This window comes from Dipodomys ordii, unplaced genomic scaffold (genome assembly GCF_000151885.1).
Source record: "Dipodomys ordii isolate 6190 unplaced genomic scaffold, Dord_2.0 Scaffold17, whole genome shotgun sequence".
In the NCBI taxonomy this organism is placed as follows: domain Eukaryota; kingdom Metazoa; phylum Chordata; class Mammalia; order Rodentia; family Heteromyidae; genus Dipodomys; species Dipodomys ordii.
Window position 1 is genome coordinate 2,397,533 of NW_012267233.1, and position 23,026 is coordinate 2,420,558.

Genomic DNA, 23,026 nt, shown 5'->3' on the forward strand with positions numbered 1-23,026 from the left:
GAGACTATAATGACATACATTTAGTCAGAACAAAAATATTAAGCAAGCTGAGCTTTGGTGGCTCACAAATATAATCCTAGCTACTCAGAAGGCTGAGAACTGATAATCAGAGTATGAAACCGGCCCAGACATAAAAGTCTTTGAGACACTTATCTCCAGTTAATTACTCCCAAACTGGAAGTGGTGTTGTGGCTCAAAGTGGTAGAGTGCTCACGTTAAGGAAAAATGTTTGGCGATAGTGCCCAGGTCCTGAGTTCAATCCCCTCAGCTGACCCCTCCCTTTCCTGACCCTGAAGAAATAAATAAAAGCAGGTAAAAAAAAATAGAAGAGAAAAATATAAAGACTGTTGAGCACTACATTTGTTATTGAAGTCCCATGATGTTACTGACGTCCCCAAAGAAATAATGCCAATCTACTAAATTGCTTATATTGGATATCTCTTAAATTAAATTAAAGACACTGTAAAATGAACATTGAAATGTATTTTTAGAGACTTATTTTAAACATATTTCAAGAATTATACATATCATTGTGGAAACAGAAATTTAAATTTTCCACATAATTCTTTAAAAAGCTCATAAAATATTTCTATACTATGTTTTCAGTTGAGGCAGCAAAAATTCAGAAAATGAGACAATCTGATCAGTATTCCTATCTTAATGCAACAGAAATTATAAACTAATGTTTCTGCTTCTAATGGCATTATTTACTCCTTTGCATGATATACAAAGTTTTTGTTTTAAAAGGTCATGAAATAAACAAAGTTAAACAAAGCAGTTCATTTTCTAAAAAGGACACTTAAGAACTTATGAGTGATGATGAAGTATTTATTGTTCTTCATATTTCAAAGTGAAATAAGAAAACTGTAGTGCTACATTGCTCATGGGTACCAAGGTGGTAATTTATAACAATCTCTCAATAATTCAAGTAATCATTTCTGTTTAGTTGAAATGTATGTAAGTACTGGTAGGATTATGAAATCTGTATTACAAGAAATACATATTTCCAATGAAATGATAAACTCAATTATATAAGAAGTTAGAAATATATTTATGGCAGTTATAAGTTACAACATGATAAGAACTTAGTGAGGTATGATAGTAGTTACTATTACATATTTTCCCATGAAAATAACCTCAGGTTTTCCAAAATGAATTAAATCAAATTATAATGCATTATGAATGTTGTCTTATACACTTGGGATAAATATCCACAGTTTCCAGAATATCATATTATAAATAATCATCTGGGATAACTAAGTATGCGTTTCATTCACTCCACAAATATTTATTTAATGAGCTATTCCTGCTGATTGCAGAAGCTTGTCTCTATACTCTGAGTAAGAGGACAATTCATTTCTTCCTAGAGCACAGAAAAACTTGAGCTGATAAAGTTATATGTACTTATTAACAAATGCAATCAACTTCTAGTGGAATTAACTCACTGGAAAAGACAAGTTATTGGATAAATAAATTTTAAGTGCAATATAAACTTTTCAAATACATAATTAATAATTCTGTAATGCTTATGAAGACAGACACTTATAAATAATTTGATTTAACTAAATACCTTGCAATATTTTTCTACATGGTATAAGTAATTGTAAAACAATTACTTTTTAATTTTCAGTAGTTGCATAAAGAAGTTTCAATACAACAAGTCATTATGAATAAAGTGAATCTTGATTAATGTCCACCCATCAGTCTTCCCCATGTTCTCAATCCCATTTATACTGTATTACTTTTACCTTCCTGTAATTTTACATTATGGGTAAAAATAAATAAGTAAACAAACAAACACTTCAATAGATACAATTTTTTTTGGGGGGTCCTGTCGTGGGGCCTGAACTCTGGGCCTGGGCACTGTCCCTCAGCTCTTCAGCTCAAGGCTAATGCTCTACCACTTGAGCCACAGTGCCACTTCCGGCTTTTTTTCTTTTTGCTTATGTGGTGCTGAGGAATCGAACCCAGGGCCTCATGCATGCAAGGCAAGCACTCTATCACTGAACCACCTTCCCAGCCCTAAATACAATTTTTAGTAGAAGAAAAAGTTCCTTTTTCAAAGTTAAAAAGTTATAGAATAGTTATTTCTAATTTATTATAATAACCAGGCCAAAAAATCAAATTTTGTTAGAAATTTATGATACAATATAAAGTAAAATCACCAGTATATAACTAGAAAAAGATTATAAGAATTCAGTTTTGCCAAGGTTTACTCTGTGTCCATGTGAGTGATTTTTAACCTTAGTTATTTTTTTGGTTTGTTTGATTTTGTTTTTGTTTTTCTTTCTTTTCTTTTTTCTTTCTATCATGCCTGATATTGAACTCAGGGTCGCAAGTTTTTGCTTAGCTGGTGCTCTATGATTTGAGTTGAGTCACACCTTCTAGCCTCATTCTTTGTTGGATAATTAGAATTGAGCCTGGAAGACTATTTGCATCTTGATCCCTCAGGTTCCATTTCCTGAGTACGTAGCATTACAAGTATGAGTCATTGACAACTGGCTAAGATTTTATAATTTTACAAATATTCTGGGTAAAATAAGGTTGAGGAACCTATTAGATATGTAGGTGAAAAAGGTAAAATGCCAGTCATAAAATTATCTAGAACACAGAAAAGAAGTTAGATATTCAAAAGTAGCCAGCTAAAAATGATATTTTCCAGAAATAGTGAAATTCAGAAGTTATGGAATGAAATAAGTAAGTATTCAGGACTATACTGTGAGATTCCTTCTGCCATCAAATTGACAAGTTGACAAAAGCCACAGTTGCCCTCATAAAACAACAACAACGAAAATCAGCCAAGAATCTAAAAAAGAAAAAACAGGCTATTGAATTGGAAGCTAAGAAATAAAAGAAGTCTCTGAGTGCCAATAGTTCACACCTGTAATCGTAACTACTCAGGCATGGGCCACTGGAGCAAAGACTAGCACATCTAACTACAGGTCACACAAGATTCTCGCTACACAAGAGGCTGAGATCTGAGGATTGCAGTTTGAAGCCATCTTGTTCAGCAAAGCCATGAGACTGTTATCTCCAATTAGCCACCAAAAAGCCAGAAGTGGGGCTGTGTCTCAAATGGTAGATTGCTTATCTTTGAGCAAAAAAGCTCAGGGAAAACAACCAGGGCCTACTTCAATCCCAAGACCTGTTACAAAAATAAGAAAGAAGAAAGAAAGAAAAAGAAGGAAAGGAATGAAGGAAGAAAGGAAGAAAGAAGAAAGGAAGGAAGGAAGGAAGGAAGAAAAAAAAGAAAAAAAAAAGAAAAGTTGAAAAGTTGAAAGCATTTGGAAGCCTGGGTTTATAACAAGCTAGTTACTAACATAGATAGATGTCTGATAATAACAAAGGAGATAGTTGTAGAGGAATCTCTATCTGATGAGATGTTGCATAAATGTCTTATTATGGGAACTAGAAAACCAGAATTAAGGGAATTAGGAAATGTAGTTGGGAAAGGATGGTGCTTTTTTCCTCATTTCTGTTTTTGTTTTGTTTTTCCTGTTCCTGCGGCTTGAACTCAAGGCCAAGATTCTGTCCCTGAGCTTCTTTTCCTCTAGCACTCTAGCACTTGGGCCACAATGCCACTGCAGGCTTTTTCTGAGTGATCTATTGGAGATAAGAGTATCATCAACTTTACTATTGGGCCTGGCTTTGAATACAGATCCTCAGATCTCAGCCTCTTTAGTAGCCAGAATTACAGGGTGAGCCACCAGGTCACAGCTTTTATTCTCTTCTTTGATTTCGGAGGGCTAGGATGAAGATACAAGCCAAATATACAGGCTAGTTAGAATAACATTTTAACACTCGGAAAAGATGAGTGATGCTTAGTAATGATGAAAAAGTAGAGGGGTGAAGAAAGACAACACAAAACCTAGGGTTGAAAAGGACATAATCTTAAATTCTTTATTGTAACATTAGGGAACACACCTGTGAATATAATGAGCTGATTTATCTGTTACTGGTAAGACAAGAATGTGTTGATCTCACTCCTTCTGTCAATAAATTAAATTATAAAGAAAAATATCAATCAAAAGAAGGGGTAGAAAGAAGACAGAGAGAATGAGGAAACAATGAGAGTAGAGAGATTCTTATTACTATAATTACTGAAAATAATATCCATCTAGCTGTTTAGGAATACATTTCATTCTATTTCTTATTTTTATTTTTCTAATTACTTTATAAAAATAATTTATTTTCTTCATAAAAATGAGCAGCATTTCTTTTGTCTTTGCAATAAAGGAATTGGACTTCCCATTTTTACCATGGATCTAAAATTTTGGCAGTGGCATTGCTTTCACCAATAAATAGCTGTTGGATACTCACTAGTAGAGTATGGCTTTGTGTTATTATTTCTGATAATGGGACTACTTTGGCTATAGTAGTTAAGAGCACTACTGTTTGAATTCAAATTGCAGCTCTGCTTAAATAAATCAGTTCATATCTCTGGGGCTTGTTATTTCATTTAAATATGCAGATGATAACAATTCTTCATAAAGGTTTTGTGTTTTAGTTTAAGAGTATAAATTTAGCCTCTGGTGAAGTGTCATGCATACTTTATATGCTCAACAGAAAAAAAAGTAATCACTGTTTTAATCAGTATTTTATTGGTTTCTATTATAATTTAATTGCCTCTTATGTTAAACAACTGTTTCTACTTCTTATATATAGAGAGTTCAATTTAAGCCAGTACGTAATAATAAAACTTATGGGTCAGACTCTAATGGCCAGGTCTGTGTTTGCTGTTGTTATGATTAAGAAATTAACTTATTAAAGGTTTCATAAATGTGTATATTTTAGGATACTATTACCAGAACATAGATCTCTACATAATTGCTCTTCTGACTTTAGAATAGCACTAAAAGCTTAATAACATGTTTTAGAAGTTTCCATTTTAGTATTTATGTCACTGAATTTATACCATGATCATTCCTTCGTGTATAATTAATAATAATAATACCATTGGCTTTATCACAGATTATCACCTTTTTTTGTCAGTCATGGGACTTGTACTCTGGGCCTGAATGCTGTCCCTAAGTTCTTCAGCTCAAGGCTAACACTCTACCACTTGAGCCACAGTGCCACTTCCAGCTTTCTGAGTGATTTTTATTGAATATAAGTCTCCCAGGCTGGCTTTGAATCATGATCCGCTGATCTCAGCCTCCAGAGTAGCTAAGATTACAACAGGCGTGAGCCACTGGCATCCAGCTAGATTATCACTTATTAATAGATGCCCATTGGATATTAGATTGTCTTATATCTCCATTCCCACTTTAACTGCTTCTAAATACTGGTATAAAATTGAGAAGTTCCCAGTTTTTTTTTTAACCCTCAATTTTCTCATAGGAATAATAAGAATAATAAGGGCTCCCAGGATTCTAGTGGATTACATAAATGCAGCACAGAGCCTGGTGCTTTAAATGAATACAATGACCCATAAATAGTACATGTTAACAATGTAATCTGCTCACCTACACTTCTATTCGTATACCGTTCCAGATGATGATTTACTAAGTAATCGTGTAACACAAGAAACAAAATTCAGAGTTACATAGAGACAGCACTGGATAATTCCCATTTTAGACTAATAAAACCACAAATGGCCCATACTGTTAAGGTGAAGAATACAAGGAAGGAAGTTACCTTATTATTGTCAATTCCATAGAATTTGGTGAGTTAAATCCATACTGTATTTTCTTGTCATCACATGTAAGTTAACTTACTTTCCAGAATGTCACTTTCATGTCACCATCAGAAGAGGGAAGACAAAAGAGTTCACACCTTTTATTTTTGATGGAATTTTACATATTTATATTTGAAAAAAGGTGGCATGAATTGCATACTGATAGAATGAAATCACCTACATTCATTAGTAAATTGTAAGCCACTTGAATTAAAAAAAATTAGAACAGAAATGGAAATTCCCTATTACAATGCAATGATGATTAGCTTTCTGCTTTCTGATATGGGATTAAAAATTTTGTTTCAAATAATGGATGAAATATTTAATTGCCAAACTCCCTTATCCTCTATAAACAACTAATACATTATGCCAAATTAGGAATGGATTAAACTTCTACTGAAAAATTATTATAACAAAAAAGAAAATACAATTAGGTAATGAAATATATAATTTCTGAAAAATTTAAAAGAACTAATAAAAAGCAGTCATGTACTTTACATTATGTGACAATTTTTACATAAGATTATAATATGTAATTATTTATTCATCATCATAATTTTATGAGATTATCTTAGTCCTAATTCCCAAGGAGATATGGTATAGTTCCTTAAATGGTTCTACTTAATTAGAGGAAATTTTTGAAAAAAGAAATGATGTTAAAATCATTATAATTCTGCTGCCCACAAACATAGAGGATAGTCAGTATGGAAGCCAAATTGAATAAGTAAAGAAAGTAAGACAATAATATTCACAGCAAGTAATGGTTTCTTTATGTATGTAAGTAATTGGTTTTTGGAACTTCAACAATTCTGATGTAAAAATAAAAGTCTAATAGTCTTTAATTAAACTTCATCATTCTCTATGTGCTTTAAAATTGTACTTCTAATTTGGTGATTCATTGAGAGAAAAAAGAATGGTGGGGACTTACCACCCCTTTCCTTTCAATTCAACAAAGCCCAAGGCAAGCATTCTCTCACATGCATATATTCACTGTGATATGAAAAGCATTTTAGTTATTCTTCCACTTAGATCATCAAAGCCAGGAAATCTGAGAAGAGAACAAAATCGTATTTCTCTACCATGCTCGCCTAAGACATGACTACATGACCTCTTTCATGTCACTGTTTCTGTAATTGTCTTATATGTATGTTTACATTTTGTTGTTGAGTTTTTGTTTCTTTGCAGTGATGACAATCAATGTCATGCATCAAAGGCAAATGCTCTACCTATGAGCTACATCTGAAGCTCAAATTTTAAATGTTCATCATGAATAATTTTCTGAACAAAGAGTTCAACACAGAGTCCCAGTAATATTTCATGTGACTGTGGTTCCTTTTAAAAAAATCTCTATTTTATATTTTCCAATTACGTATTTTCTTTCCAATGATAAGTGTCTATAAGTCTTAGATCAAGAATGTATTCTTTAGTCATCTATTGTAAATCAAATCCAAAGTCAGTTTTACTTTTGGTGGAGCCATCATGACTGATCAATTTAAGGACAACTTTATAATTGAGTTTACCAAATGGACACAATGTAAGAGATTCCTGTTCAGAGAGGGGAAATATAACTGCCCATATCTTATGACTCACAATGCTTAAAAACTAAGACCCTGCTCTCATCCCACTCCCTGGATTCAATATGAATTCAGTTCTAATTAAAACAATGAAGAACAAATCCTACAAAAGCAATTGACAGGCAAGGCTAGAGGTGTTGAGCCCTGAGTTCAAAAATTAAAAAAAAAAAAGATGAAGGGAAAGTGAACATTTCATAAGGTGTATTTGAATTTTTGGCAATTGTAAATTTTCTCTTTATGGTTACCATTTCTGTCTTTTAGCATTACCTTAATAGGGCTTATTATTTTATGCTATTATCTCTCTTCTTTTTGTTGTTTTGGTGGGGTTTGAATGGACCCCATCCCTGGGCTCTTCAGCTCAAGGCTAGTCCTCTACCACTTGAGCCACAGCACTACTTCTGGTTTTCTGGTGGTTAATTGGAGATAAGAGTCTCATGGACATTCTTGCCCTGGCTGGCATTGAATAGCAGTCCTCAGATCTCAGCCTCTTCTGTAGCTAGGATTGCAGGCTTGAACCACTGGCACTGGACCTATGACAGTATCTCTTATAAGGAGAATTTCTGTCTTCAGGACAATGAGAGATAGCAATTGCTCAGGAAAGTTGTTTTATCAGAAGAGGAAAATTTAAGACAGTTGATTGCTTGAAAATCAACTGCTCAGAAATAGCAACTAGAAAACCAAATAGATTTGCTTCATTTTTGTGATTGGTAACTTTGTAGCCAACTCTGTATGAGATTGCTATTCTGTTTTCCTTGATGCTTTCATGTAGTATCAGATATAATATCATACATTTATTTATTTTTTTGGTTTCCTGTGCATGTCCTCTTGATTTCCATACAACATTAGAACATTTCAATACTGTGTGCAGGTTGCCTGATTTCTTGATTATTCATGTGTATTAGATCAATGAGTTTCAACAAGCTTGATGGATGACCAGATTGGTTAATGTATTAGTAAATGACTATGTCTATTGATTTTTCATTAACCTACCTACCTATCAACCTACTTATGTATCTGCACATTAAGTCTGCTCAGTTCTGTTTGTATCTACTAATTTCCTTGTAGTCCCTGCACCTGGTATAATGCCTGACCTATATTGAGTTAGTAACTGAATAAATCAGTGAGCATTGTTTATGTGTCTGTAATCTAGCAATTTAGGTCATTACTCTAATATGTTAAATATTGAATAATAATGTGGATAATTGCAGAATCCTGCATTAATAAAGTAAATCAAATATAATTTTAACAGCTTCTTTGTCTGAAAATTTAATACTTAGTTGGTCACGTGATTAATTCATTATAGTAAATCTACATTTTAAATTCAAAATGATATTTAGTTTTTTAATTTACAAAATTGGAACTAACATTGTCAAATATTGCATGCACATTATGTATGCACATAAATGAATGTTTATTTCCTTATGAATTCATGCTACTTTCTTTTCCAGTGATTTTTTAACTTTTTCTGGGATACTTGTTGTTCATGTGGTTTTACAAATCTGCCTAGTTTTCCTCAATGCAAGATTCATAGTAGAATATCACAACCAGAAAACTGACATATTCCATTTGATTAATATGTTGTTCCATACCAGTGATTTTTCTCAAGTCTTCTATAGGATAAGACAGTGCTCTACAACCGAAGTCCTTGTCCAGCCACCAACCTCATTTAGATTTCACTGTTTTTTTCAAGGACACATATGATGGTTATTTAGTTTTAGGTATATTTCTGTGAACACCACTGCGAGGAAGATCCAGAACAGCTCCTTCACAGGAACACCTTATCCCTTCATTTATTGATTTATAGTCCCTCCAACTCACTCAAACCCTGGCAACTGTTAATTACTTACCTAATTTTATCATCTTTTCACTTTAAGCATGTTCTATAAAATAATCACACAAGAAATATGTTTTTGAGATTTTTTTTCAGGCAGTGTAATTTTCTTGATATTCATTTAAATTGCAGGTGTGAATCATTCTGCTTTATTGCAGAATATCATTTTATGATGTGAATTTACCATCATTTTACCATTTTCTTGGGGATAAATTTCCAAGGGTGAAGTTTCTATGCTGTAGAGCAAATAAATGTTTACTTTTACAGAAACTTTGCCTGAGTTTCCTACCAATGAGTTTTTCCAATAATTTTGCCTGTATTTATTATTTGCATATATACAAATTAAAAAACCTAACAAATATGGTATGTATGTGGTAATATTTCAATTTTTTGTCAGTAGTAGAGCTTGAACTCAGGGTCTGGGCATTGGCCATGAGCTCTTACACTCAAGGCTAATGCTGTACTACTGTGAGCCACAGCACTACCTCTGTTTTTCTGGTGGTTACTTGAAGAATCTCAAAAACTTTCTTGCTAGGGCTGGAGGTGAACAGCAATCCTAAGATCTCAGCCTCCGGTGTAGCTAGGATTATGGGTGTGAGCCACTGGTGCCTGGCAATATTTTAGTTTTGTTTATATTTATATAACTATTAATGGTGTTAAACATCTTTCCATGTAAGTCACAAAACTTTTTTTTGAAATTTCTTGTCTTTTTCAATTGCATTGTTATTTTTCTGCTTCTTTTTTATTAAAAAAATTGAGTTTTGAGAGTCTCTTTTTAAAACGTTTAGTAGAAGTGATCTCCCACACATGCTTTGCTCCTAGTACACAGTTCCCTTTCCATTTCTTCAAAGTGTTGTTCTTGGAATGCGATAATTTGGAGCACATTAAATATTTAGTGACTAAAATGCTGTACCACTTCTTAAAATAAATTATTCAACATAAAAAAGCACTTATTGTACAGGCATTTTTAAATTGACCCACACATTTTTAATTAATTTCTAAAGGCACACAGGAGTACATTTCTAAAATCTAAACATTACACTACTATAGGTTTCAGAGCACTGAAACTGATTTGATGATTTCAAACCTGAATGTTCTGTTTCTGTTTTTGCTAGGTTCTGTTGCTACTGCATGTCGTGACCCTGGGATTCCTATGAATGGGACTCGAAATGGAGATGGACGAGAACCTGGGGACACTGTTGTTTTTCAGTGTGACCCAGGATATGAGCTCCAAGGACAGGAAAGAATAACCTGCATTCAGGTAGAAAATCGATACTTCTGGCAGCCCAGCCCACCAGTCTGTATAGGTATGATTAAAGAATAATTAAAATCTTATCTAAGTATAATGTAATGGTTGAAAGTGGCATTGACATTATTAAGAACCACAGTCTAGAACAGATTCTGTATGCCTGTGGAAGGTATAACAGGAGTACTCGTGTTCCAACTAGGTACAAAATTATAAAGGATCATTTTTTTTATGAGTATAAAGGCCCACTCAAAGTTTCCTTCATTTTTGTTTCCAATATTCTAAATGAAATGTGATGAATCAATTCTTTTGAAAAAAACTTGTTCTTCTTGTAAGGTATATTAAATAGGTAGTTTTCATTAGGTAGCCGACGAAGAGAATACCACGCACTATTCAGGCAGGAGAAGAAGTTTATTTACCCAACTGTTGCTCCCCCCATACCTGGTGGAGAGGCATGGCTGGCTGACAAGGAAAGGGGGGGGGAGTAAAGGGGGCAACCCACTCCTCGGCCAGGGCCAGGACTTATCTAGGCCAGGGACAGGAAGGAGATGTGGCCAGGTGGGAGAAAAGTGTGGCCACACTGGATCTGGATGTGACCTCAGGGTCTAGGATCCTCCTAAGGTCAGATGGGAGGCCTGTGATCAGAGATGGCCCAGGATGTGACCTAGCAGGAGGGGAATGTAACTGCTTCCAGGTCTGCCAGGTACCTAGGTAGCAGATACTGGGCACAAACTTAGCCAAAAGGGAGGGAGGTGTCCCTGTTCAGACCTTACACTCCTTATTTACCACATAAGTATAGTTTTACATCATTTTCAAAACTTTACAGCTGACTCTGATCACATACTTTAAAATGGCTAAATTTATCTTACCTCTACGATGCTTAGTTCTAAAAAGGAAATTTTATTAGAAGATATGCTTTTTATTTCTCAAACTCTGCCTTTCCATTCAATTCCAGTGTCTCAAAAGAATATCAGAATGTTTTTGTTGTTTTTTTGGATGATTTAATTAATACAGCAGCCTGATTTATACTTCTAACTGTCCGACTCTAGAAACTCAAGGAAATTAATATATGCATAATCACACAACTATATCTAACACAGAGGTATGAGGAATGTGCCATTTTTGGAATAGAAATGAAGAAACCTGATATAAAAGAAAATATCAGTTTAATCTTAATTCTCTTTGTGTTACAGTATTGCTTTCATGGATTTACAATACATTTTGATCCACTATTTTCTACAAAACTTTTTAATTATTTACATAATTGTCTATTTTACTACACTATAAGCAACGAAGATTCTACACTTTTCATATTTTTATCATTGTTTTTGGTATGTGTTCATCACTTTTGGGACCTTAACTCAGGACCTGGTGCCCTTACTTGAAAGTTTTTAAATATGTTTAATTCAAAGTTTTCATGTGTTTATTTACAATGTACATTCAATTTAAGTGTAAGCTCTAATTGACATTAACCTGGCTGCATTTCAAAGATAGAATCATTCTGTAAAGGGAAAATAATAGAATTTCACAGAATTGCTATAGTCTTTTTTATTTTGATTTTTATACCTGGGCATCACTATTGAATAATCAGAAGAGCCATATTATGTTAAATTATTTTATGGATAAATCTAAAACATTGAACAGTTATAATGAAACTATAGAAACCACTAGAGAATGTAAAAGATTATATAGTATTGTGAGATAGGTTACTATAAAAGTTCCTTTCTACACAATCACAGGCTTCAGATGGTAGGTTCCAGTTCTAAAGGAAAAAAACAATAAAGCTTTAAATCTTACTTAAATGGAGTAAGTTGTGAAATGTTTCTGTATGGATTATGTTTCTGTGTATTATTTTTGGGAAAAGAAAGATATCTTCAGGAGGAGATATGCATTACAGCCTCTCTGAGAAAGAAAATAAGTTTTTTAAAAAAATCTGAAAAATTGCTAAGGCTGCAGAAAGCTTGACCTCTAAAACAGATAAGAAACAACTGCATGATTGGAAATACTATGCTAAAGATTAAACCCTGAACTTTTTAGAAACTCTATAAGTCTATGTCTTAGGCCCAAGAGCACAAAGCATTTTGCTTACATGTAGAAGCAGTCAGCCTGAGAGCAACTCCCAGACAGAAGGAAGTCATCTATAGAGAGTTAATAGAATTCATTCCAACAAAATTGACAGTGTGAAGATTACTTTGACATTGCCAGGGGGAAAGTAGCAGCATTCAATAAGAAGATAAGTAACAAAGCCTTTATTGTAGGTGGGACTGATGAGAAAGACACTAGGAATGCATAAAACTGAACTGGAGACAAAATTAAGAAGATTATAAGATAGTTTTCTTTTGATGATACTTACATAACTGCCTCCCAGGAAATTATATCTAAAACAAACCATTAATATCACCATCCCATGGAAACAAGCAAATTAATCCATAGATCTCAATGTATAATCATTGTCAATATATATGACACTTAAATATATCCATAATAAATGTTCCTTTATTTTAGTGATAAAAATATGCATTTATATGTAGATGTATATATACATATAATTTTGAAAAATAATAATGACTAGTTTTTCTTTTCTTTTCTTTTTTGTCGGCCATGGGGCCTGAACGCCTGGGCACTATCCCTCAGCTCTTCAGCTCAAGGCTAGTGCTCTACCACTTTGAGCCACAGCGCCACTTCCAGCTTTTTCTGTTTATGTGGTGCTGAAGAATTGAACCCAGGGCCTCAGGCATGCAAGGCAAGCACTCTACCACTGAGCTACCTTCCCAGCCCATGACTAGTTTTTCTAATCGAAAATACATAAAATCAGATGGACTCTGGTGGCTTATGCCTATAATCCTAGCTACTCAGAAGGCTGAAATCTGGGGATTGTGCTTCAAAGACAGCCCAGGAAGGAAAGTCCATGAGACTCTTATCTCTAATTAATTGTAAGGGTTAGAGAAAGGACACCTCTACATGGTTGTTCAAGCAGAAGAGAGAATATTACATGAACTGAACAGAAGGCCCATGCTAGATGTACCATGGAGAAGGATCACCTACAGATGGTAGGGAGAGAGGATATCTATGAAGAGAGTAGGGAGGAGGTATGGCTGCAGTGGAGGGCAGGGAGGAGGTATGGCTGCAGTGGAGGGCGGGGAGGAGATGTTGCTGCAGAGAATCAGGAAGTGAGCTAGGAGCATGGGGGAACCTCTCACTGTCCAAAGAAGGCAAGGCTGAAGTGGATGAGGAAGTGACCTCAGAGGATGGGCATGTAATCTCAGACGATGAGTGGCATCCCATTTTCTCCAACTGTGCCATTTGCCTGGGTTATAAGTGCTGGGTGGGGTCTCCAGGGAGGGTCACATGTAATCTTGCATGGAGAGAAAACAAAGGGAGACCAGGCATACCAAACACCCCAGCTTTTGATACTTATAAAGGGGCATAGATTCTCTCTAATAATTCCTCTTGACAAGGGAATATGTCATTGGGAGAGAAGGTAGGGATGCTGTCCAGTTTTAGAGAAGGCAGCAGTAATAGTTCTTTGGTGATGAACACATGCATATATCTTTGGATGAAATCTGGAAGAAGCCTTACAAGGTCAGGGCCGAACAACAGGAAAACAAAAACATTAAAGGGCATACACACAGCAGTAGGAAGGGCAGCCTTGACTAGTTCCTGTCTTGTGCATTTCAGGCAATCCTAGACTTGGTACTTAACATCCCTAACTACTTCTGACTGATTAACATCTGGTGCCTAAGTAGGGGAAAGCATGGTGGAATGATTAAGAATAACCAGTCAAAAGCTGGGCTGGAATGGAGTGGTTAAGGATCCCTGCTCACTTCCTGTAACTGGACTGTAGATGTCTGGACTATAGAGTATGGGTGGAAGAGCCAGGTGAGTCCAAGACTCACTATAAATATAAAATAGCAGGTAATAGGAACAAGTTCCAGCCGAGTTAGAAGGTATGAACATTAGATAGGAATGCTTATGAACTAATTCCTTTTGACCTCCAGGCTCTGGTTAATTTTGAAAGGGAAAGCCCAAAGTGACTCAATTTAGGCTATCCTCTCTTACCCGCACAGTTTTTCCAGCTACCCTGGATGATTCCTCATAGCTAGGACAAGATTTGTGCTATATGTCTCTTTTCCTTGCTGGGTTAATGTCCCATTTGGCATTTCTGGGATAGAATATCTCAGCTTATTAATGGCATGTCACATGTCACATGTGTGTGTTGGGGGGGAGGGAGGTGATTGACAGATCAGGTAAGAGTCTATGCCAAGAGATCCTTTTTAATTCCAATAGAAGCAACAAGAAGATCAATAGAAATAGTTTTTAAACAGCAATTACCTGGAACTTACTGAGGATAAAAGTTAAGTTTGACCAACAAATATATGTAAGTGTTATTTATCCCTCTGTGGGTCTGACTTAATCCTGATGAGGACCAAATCTGTAATGACAAAAGTCAATAGTGGTCATGATGAGAGTTTTGAAATGCAACTGATTAAATGATCCAGTTAATTATTCTTTAACTAAATATAGCACTTTAATATACTAATTGAGATTGAAACCACTGTCAGCTTTGTATCCAAGGTGGCATATACTTGTGAAACAGTTCATTTGAAAGACCTTGACATAAACACTTAAGTGAGCTTCGGTTTAATTACATAAAAATGACAAGCTTGGGTTGAGGGGGAGGGAAAGTAGGAGAAAAGCCAGGGAAGTGGGTAACCAGTTTGACAAGTAATGTACTCATTACCTTACTTAGGTAACTGTAACCCCTCTGTACATCACCGTGACAATAAAAAAGGTGACGAGCTTAACATTAAGCAATTAATATAGAGTAATAACCCTTACAAACATTTATAAGGACCTAAATCTGATGAGCTTCTTTGTGGTTTGAGTTTAAAACTTCCCTTTTTTGTGGAGCCAATTAAGTAGTTACAATTAAAGCCAAAAAACAAATAACTTCAGGAAATAACAGTACTAAAAAGTTAATGTTTAAGGCAGTAGCACTTCAGTTTGATATGGAAGCCTGACTTGACTGACCAGAAGCTTGAAGGAAGAGTATGTTTGGCAGAAGTGTGGGGGTGGCATGAAAGCCAATGGCATGGCCAAGTTGGAAAATTTCTAGAGGAGTCACATGGTCACATGGCAAGGAAACTTGAAAAAGGGTTATTGAGTAAGTAAGGAAGAAAGCAAGCAGGCAAGCAGACAAGCAGATAAGCAGACAAAAGAGAAAAAGCAGAAAGGAAGGGGTCCACTCTAACAGTGGGTGGATGCTCTCAAAGGGAGAAAAGCAGTGAAAGAGAGAGAGAGAGAGAGAAGGAGGGAGAGAGAGAAAGGAGGGAGAGAGAGGGAGAGGAGAGTACTTACTATATTCACAAGACAAGTAAAGTTACTCTTCCAGAGGAGATGGCTGGGAGGCTTGTGCCCACCCCATCTTGTGTCAGGCACACAGGCTGGCAGGCCCAGGGTGACTGGTTGACAGAGGGAGTTTACTTAGAGAGACAGAGAGGATGATGAACAAGGACAGCAAAGAAAGCACGAATATATACTCTGACCATTTAACATGTGTTAACAGAAATTGTTGTAGTAAAAATTAGATGTTTGTAATCCTTTAGAGGGAGTCTGGTGAGGAAGTGGAGGGGAGGAGTCTGTGAGGACATGGAAGGGAGGAGTCAGGAGTCTGGAAGGAAGTAGAGGGTCAGAGTCCAAGAGGATTTAGAGGGAAGGAGTCTGTAGCTTTGTGTGTGTGTGTGTGTGTGTGTGTGTGTGTGTGTGTGTGTGTGTGTGTACACGTGTCCTGATTGATCCAAGGTCTGTCCAGCTGAGAGTCAATTCTCTATTGAGAGTCAAATTATCTATTTAGGTGTCCTGAAACGAGTACAGACTGACCAAGAATGGCATAGGGCATCCTTCTGGCATGACATTGTGTAGAAAGAGAGACAGATGAACAGAGGGCCCATTGATATGAGTCACTTACCAGACATAACAGGAAATAGAAGACAGCGAGTGAATGCATGACCAGCAATGGTAAAGACTAGAGATCCAACATAGGATTCATCCCTTTGTCAGTTTGGGTTTGAGGAGAAGGCCCTTGGGGGTGAAATAACCCTCTGAAAGAGAATTGGAGGGAATTCAGTGACTCCTGACACTACCCAATCCTGGTTTTCAGCAGTGTATATAAGGGTTGGAGAAAGAAAAGTTCCATGTGGTTGTTCAGGCAGAAGATTTTTTTTTTCTTTTAGCAGAATTGAACCACAGGCCCCTTGCGATGTAATGTGCAGTGGGAGAACTTATGGTGAGAGAGGTTATATACGGGGAGGACAGCGAGGAGGCATTGCTGTAGTGGATACAGAAGTGAACTTAGAGCCTGGGGAATCTCTCATTGTCTGAAGAAAGTGTGACAGGCAAGGGGGTCCGAAATGAGGAAGTGAACTCAGAGCCTTTGGGACCTCATACTTAAACTTAAGAATTATTTATTTTTGGCTTACTTCACTTAATATAATTTTTTCCAAGCCTTTCCATTTCCTAACAAATGGGGCAATGTCATTCTTTCTGATGGAGGCATAGAATTCCATTGATTCATCTACTGAGGGGCATCTGGGTTGGTTCCAGATCTTAGCTATGGTAAATAATGCTGCAATAAACATAATTGTGCTGGTAGCTTTAGTGTGAAGTAAGCCAAGCCCAAAGAAACATAGGTCCCATGATTTCCCTTATTTGCAATATCTAGTATATGTATGAGTCAAGCAGAAAAGGTCAGATAAGGTGATGTTAGGAAAATGAACCCTAAGATATGTATTTTAAATGTTTTTTTTTTCTTTCATGCATTTGTTTCTAATGCAATTATAAGATTATTTCTTTGTTGCTTTGTATGTCCCTCCCCCACAGTATAACCCCTGCTTCCACTGTATTTGATGTCGGTATAATTTGTGGAGGGGAAGGGGAAAAACAAGTCGTTTAAATAAGGATACAGCTGGACCTGTTGCAACAATGATAAGTACAAGTTGTCATGTCGAGGATTGGGTAGGGGTGTGAGGTAAGATGCGAAGGGATGGGCAGGGTAAACAAAGGAGGAGGCTACAATGCTTGATAAGAAATGTGCTCACTATCTTGCCCATGTAATTGTAACCCCTCTGTACAGTATTTTCACAATTAAAAAAAGAAAAACAATTGAAAAAAAAGAATTATTTATTTTGGGGACACGGTTACAGAAGGAAAGAACAAGATTAAGGAGAGAATTACAGGATGAAAAGACCAAATAAAGACATCCGGATTGCCAAGCAATAAGAAGAAAAAGTTATTGTTTCTTGCTAAATATAATTTAAAATAAATAGAATTCTAAATCTTAAGGTAATATTTTTCTCATGATGAAAACTTTGGCACTATTCTCTCAGATATGATAGAACATCAGCTTATAATTCCCCTCTCCCTTTGGTGATTTTTTTCCTGCTAAATAATTTAGTATGTCTGTAGGAAAATACAGCATACAGGTGCACAGACAATGAGATTCGATTTCCACTTGAAGAAAAAACAGTAAGCTGTAGCACATTAAAACAGATCCAAATTTAGTGAGAAGAGATTTTTATTCAGAAAGTATTGTTACACAGCTGTGGATATAGAAAGCAGAAATTATAGGAAGAAAGCTCAGTGGCAGTAGAACTTCAAGGAACACATCAGTTAGGGTGAAGTAGGGCTTACTTTTGTAGAAAGAAGTCAACAAAACTAGAAAGAAAGGAGTGGGGTACTAGGATGGCTTGATTGAGAGAATACTGTAGTATGAATTCAGCCTCTTCTCAGGAAGCATTGTTTATTGGCATAAATCTTCTCTAAAGAAAGAGAGGAAAGCTTAACCAAAATCTGGTTCAGATTGGTCAGGAGGATCAAGGAGCAGTTATTCTACCAGGCATGAATGGGAATTTTCAGTATCTGTTTCATCTTGTTACAAGTCAGCAAAGCTTTAAGTTTTATGAGGAAGAATGTTTTCTTATAACTAACACTTTTGCTAAACACAAAAGGATGTATGTAGCTGTTTGTAAAAGAGTGTCTTCTGTTGAAAAGCGTGTGAAAGAAAGTATGTTGTAGGGAAATTTGTTTCATATCTAGAATGGAAAAATAAACAGAAGATAACTGAGCAAAGTTTCTTGGGAAGGCAGAGAGATAATGTAATTAAGTTGAAGGTGTTACATTTATTAAAGGATACTTTTTTTTAAATCCTGAGATGCAAGAGGTCCTTGAATTTGCTGAGGGAAGCCTAGGAAAACATGACACAGTTTTCTGTCTAATTGTTTCTAACAATCTCTCCATTAAAAAGAAAACAATGACAAACCATTCCTGAGCAACTGATTATTCTCAGAATTGTAGAACTGGTCATTTTCTTCAGAGTTTCTAGGGCACTGAACACATATAGCACAGTAGTGGAGGGACAAAATAGTTGGATCATAAATTATCAAGTTATAGAGATGCTATTGCCTTTACAAGCCCAGATATTAGAAATGAATATGATGGACAAACTAAAATTATCTTCTCCCCACAATCAGTTTTAACTCAACAGAAACTGCATGACTTTTGAATGAAAATTAACATTTGCTTTATTTAAAAAATCAGATAAGAAGATATCTTGATGTGCTGATTCTACATAGGAGGAAGTAGGCGAATATAAGAATCAGGGTCTTTCACACACATACAATCACACATAGGGAGTCATGTCAATTCATATTCCTTCTTCTTCTCTCCCACTAAGGAGGCACATATCTTAATGTAACTTTGTGTGTGTGTGTGTGTGTGTGTGTGTGTGTGTGTGTGTGTGAGAGAGACTGTACTTGGGTTTGAACTCAAGACCAGGGCACTGTCCCTGAGTCTTTGCAGCTCTACAACTTAAGCCCCAGCTTCAATCCATTTTTTAGTACTTAAATGGAGTTAAATGTCTCAAGGACTTGTTTTTTTTTTGTATTTCAATTATTTTATTCTTATTGTGAGAATACCGTACAGAGGGGTTACAATTACATGAGCAAGATAACGAGTACATTTCTTATCAAGAATTGTTGCCTCCCTTTCCCATCCTTTCCCATACTCCCCCAACTTTCCCCCACCTAATCCTCCCCACCGCCAACAAAGTTGTAAAGTTGGTTTTTCCACATAATGTCTTGCACATCTCATTGTTGCAATGGGGCCACCTGTATCCCTATTTAAACAATTTGGTTTTTTTTTTCCCCTTTCCCTCCCTAAATTATACCAACATCAAATACAGTGAAAACAGGGGTTAAACTGTGGGGGAGGACATACAAAGCAACAAAGAAATCATCTTATAAATATGTTAGAAACAATTGTAAGAAAGAAAAACCATTTGAGTTCATTTCGCCTAACATCAACTTATCTGACCGTTTCTGCTTAGTTGTTCTGGTAGCTTTAGTATGGTCAAGGACTTTCTTACCTGGGCTGGCTTTGAACCACAAGTATCAGATTTCAGACTCTTGAATAGATAGGATTAAGGCACGAGCCACAGACCCTGCTTCATGTCCCTATTTTTCAAGTTACCAGTCTGCATATTATTTTCTGATTGCAATTGTGTTTACCATAGTTCAAAATAATGCCCTAAAGTATTCCTTCTCTGAATATCACTGTCAAATTTTGAGCATCTGAAATAAAAATTATAGAATGTTTTTGTTTGCAGTAACTATTTATTGTCTTCAATTCAAATAACTTGACTTTTGGGATATCTTTTTTTGAGTATTAGAAAAATGGTCTTAATTGGGGCTGGGAAGGTAGCTCAGTGGTAGAGCGCTTGCCTTGCATGCATGAGGCCCTGGGTTCAATTCCTCAGCACCACATAAACAGAAAGTGGCGCTATGGCTCAAGTGGTAGAACACTAGCCACAGGACAGAACCCAGGCCCAGAGTTCAGCCCCTATGGCTGACAAAAAACAAAAAACAAAAATGGTCTTAATTGTTAGACCATTATTAATTCTTACACATTAGCTATTATTGAATATTCTACCTCCCTAAATACAAAAGTGGTACCTCTAAAGACATAGAAAGTAGTTGTTCCATTTATTATTTGAGTTTTGTTTTCTGTCCCTTTCTCTTTTTAATAACATTAAAATATTTTTCTAATAACCATGGAGAAAGCATGTTATACCTCTTTTAATGCATTTTGTTTACATGAAACAGAATAGCAATAAAAATGTGTGTATGTAAATTTGGAATATATGTATATTCATTGAGATTGTTAGTGAAGTATATACTTTCTCATACACATGCACACACACATACATACACATGTATACACACACACAGATATCTTGCCTTATAAGCCAGTAAAGCAGCTAAAACCAATGGATCTATGTATATTTGAATATTTTAATGATTTTCTTGGAAGACAATAGGGTATCAAAGCACCTGGTTCTATAAAAGCCACATCTGTGCAAATCTTACCTCATAGAGAAATATTTTAACAATTATTGATAGCTAATAGATTTTATTAATCTCTTAAGGGATTTTGTTTGCTTGTTTAAATTAAAGCACCCTGTGGCGGCAATTTAACAGGATCTTCAGGCTTTATCCTTTCACCAAATTTCCCTCATCCATATCCACACAGCCGGGACTGTGACTGGACCATCACTGTCAATGCAGACTATGTCATCTCTTTGGCATTTATCAGGTGAGTTCTACATTTCCACAATTTAAAAAAATGATAATTTTCATATTACCTTTATACTAGGCAAAATTTTATTTCTGCATGTGACCTTTTTTGGTATTTTTTTCACTAATCCCAACACTAATACTTGGCACTTTACAATTTACAGAATTGTGAATAATAGTGTGACAATTCTGAAGGTGAGTAGGTAAGAATCTTCCCTAGTTTTCCAGAGCAGGGAAAACATGCTAAAAGGTCAAGTAGTTTATTGAGTTTCATGAAGTTTAATCTCTTCATAACCTTTCTTTCTTCTTGGTACTCATCACTGCTCCAAAAAACAGTTTATTTTCCCTAAAACTTCATGATTAAAAGGTCAAGACTTCAATGTTTTTCCTTACATACACCCCAAACCTTCTAAACTACCGAAAACTTCTTGAAAATATTGTTGCCATGGGCTTAGATAGACTCATATTTAATTATTTTTGGTGTTCTCCTTAAATGAAGCTGACACAGAAGAATTTGATGTGTCACTTCTGTGCAATGTAGCAGTTGTACTGGTCTTCTGCTTTATGTTGAAAGTATTTTAAAATATACAGTTGTTCTCTGGTAGTCTAAACTTCAGAGGATTGGCTTAGTATTAAAGAAATCAGGGACCACATATGTAATTCTAGCCACTCAGGAAGCTGAGATCTGAGGATCACAGTTCAAAGCCAGTGTAGGCAAGAAAGTCCATGAGAGTCTAATCTCCAATTAACCACTAGACAACCTGTAGTAGCCCTGTGCCTCAAAGTGGCTCAAAGTGCCTTGAGCAAAAAAAAACAAAAGCCGAGGGACAGTGCCCCACAATCACCACCACCACCACCAAAACCAACAACAAAAGCAAAAAGAAAAGAGAGAAAGTTTTTGAGCACTGCCACTATTGTCTTTATTATCTTGGATAACTTACTTGACTTCACCAGTTTCCTCACATAGAGGCAATAGCTGTATCACAAATGTGCCACCTCTCGAGACTTGAGTGGGAGGCTTAATGAGTGTGACATAGTAACAGAGCATTTGTCTACCTTGAATAAGACCATAGGACCCCAGTAACTCAACAAAAACAACAAAATTTATTCAGTCTGAATGTTAAGGAATAGCAACTAAAATGCTTTTCTAATTAGAAATGGCCTTAATCTTCATCAAGACTGATGCAACCAGTAGGTTGATTGGGATAACTCTACTTGGTTTTTATATCATTAAATGGTAATATCAAGTTAGCACTTATATTTATAGTTAGATTCCAGGACTTTGTTAGTTTTAAGACCAATTCCTGAGGTAAACAGTATTAGTATTATTACTGTACTTAATTTTGTGATTGACAAAAATGACATTATAGACATTAGCAATGGATATCATAAAGTTAAGTAAGGTAGGCTAGATTTTAAAAGATAAAGGTCACAGGTGTGTTCTAGTATGTGAATCCTAGTCCTAGAAGATAGACACACACAAGATCATATATATATATATGTGTGTGTGTGTGTGTATATATATATATATATATACATATGTACATGTATATGTTTGTTTGTAATTGTGAGACTATTTCAGATGATTAAAGGTGGTAATAAAGAAGTTTAGACTATGAACACTACCCAAATATCTTCCATCTGTGAATGAAGATAACAAAAGGAAACATATGGTCAAAACACACACATACAAATCAAACAATGAAGCGTGTTCAGATTGACTTGGAAGGTGGGAATGATGGATGAAGGAGTGATGGATGGAATAAGCTTGATCAAAGCACATTGTATGCATATCTGAACATGTCAAATGAAACCTTCTTGTACAGTTAAATGAGATGTTAGTACAAAAGAACAGGAAAAGTTGTTTGAGACAAGATTCGGTTTACTGTTAACACTATTTTAGTTGATAACTTGGGATAGAAGGCTATATTCCAAGAAATAAATGATATGAATTTGATTTTTACTTTTGTCATTTGTTATGTGACCTTAGGGAGAACACTGACTTTTCAGGGTTTTGGTGTTCTCATTTGTAAAACTAATATCATAATCCTTTCCTTATATGACAGGATT

General features: G+C 35.6%; 1 protein-coding gene across 3 annotated transcripts in view; it reads left to right on the plus strand.

Annotated features, from left to right (window-relative positions):
- Positions 1 to 23,026, plus strand: part of Csmd3 (CUB and Sushi multiple domains 3) — a 929,488-nt gene that overhangs the window by 684,044 nt on the left and 222,418 nt on the right. For all 3 annotated transcript variants that reach the window (XM_013012565.1, XM_013012564.1, XM_013012566.1), the window contains 2 exons: positions 10,198 to 10,389; positions 20,837 to 20,975. In XM_013012565.1, the coding sequence (XP_012868019.1) occupies positions 10,198 to 10,389; positions 20,837 to 20,975 (331 nt within the window). The remainder of the gene's footprint in view (positions 1 to 10,197; positions 10,390 to 20,836; positions 20,976 to 23,026) is intronic.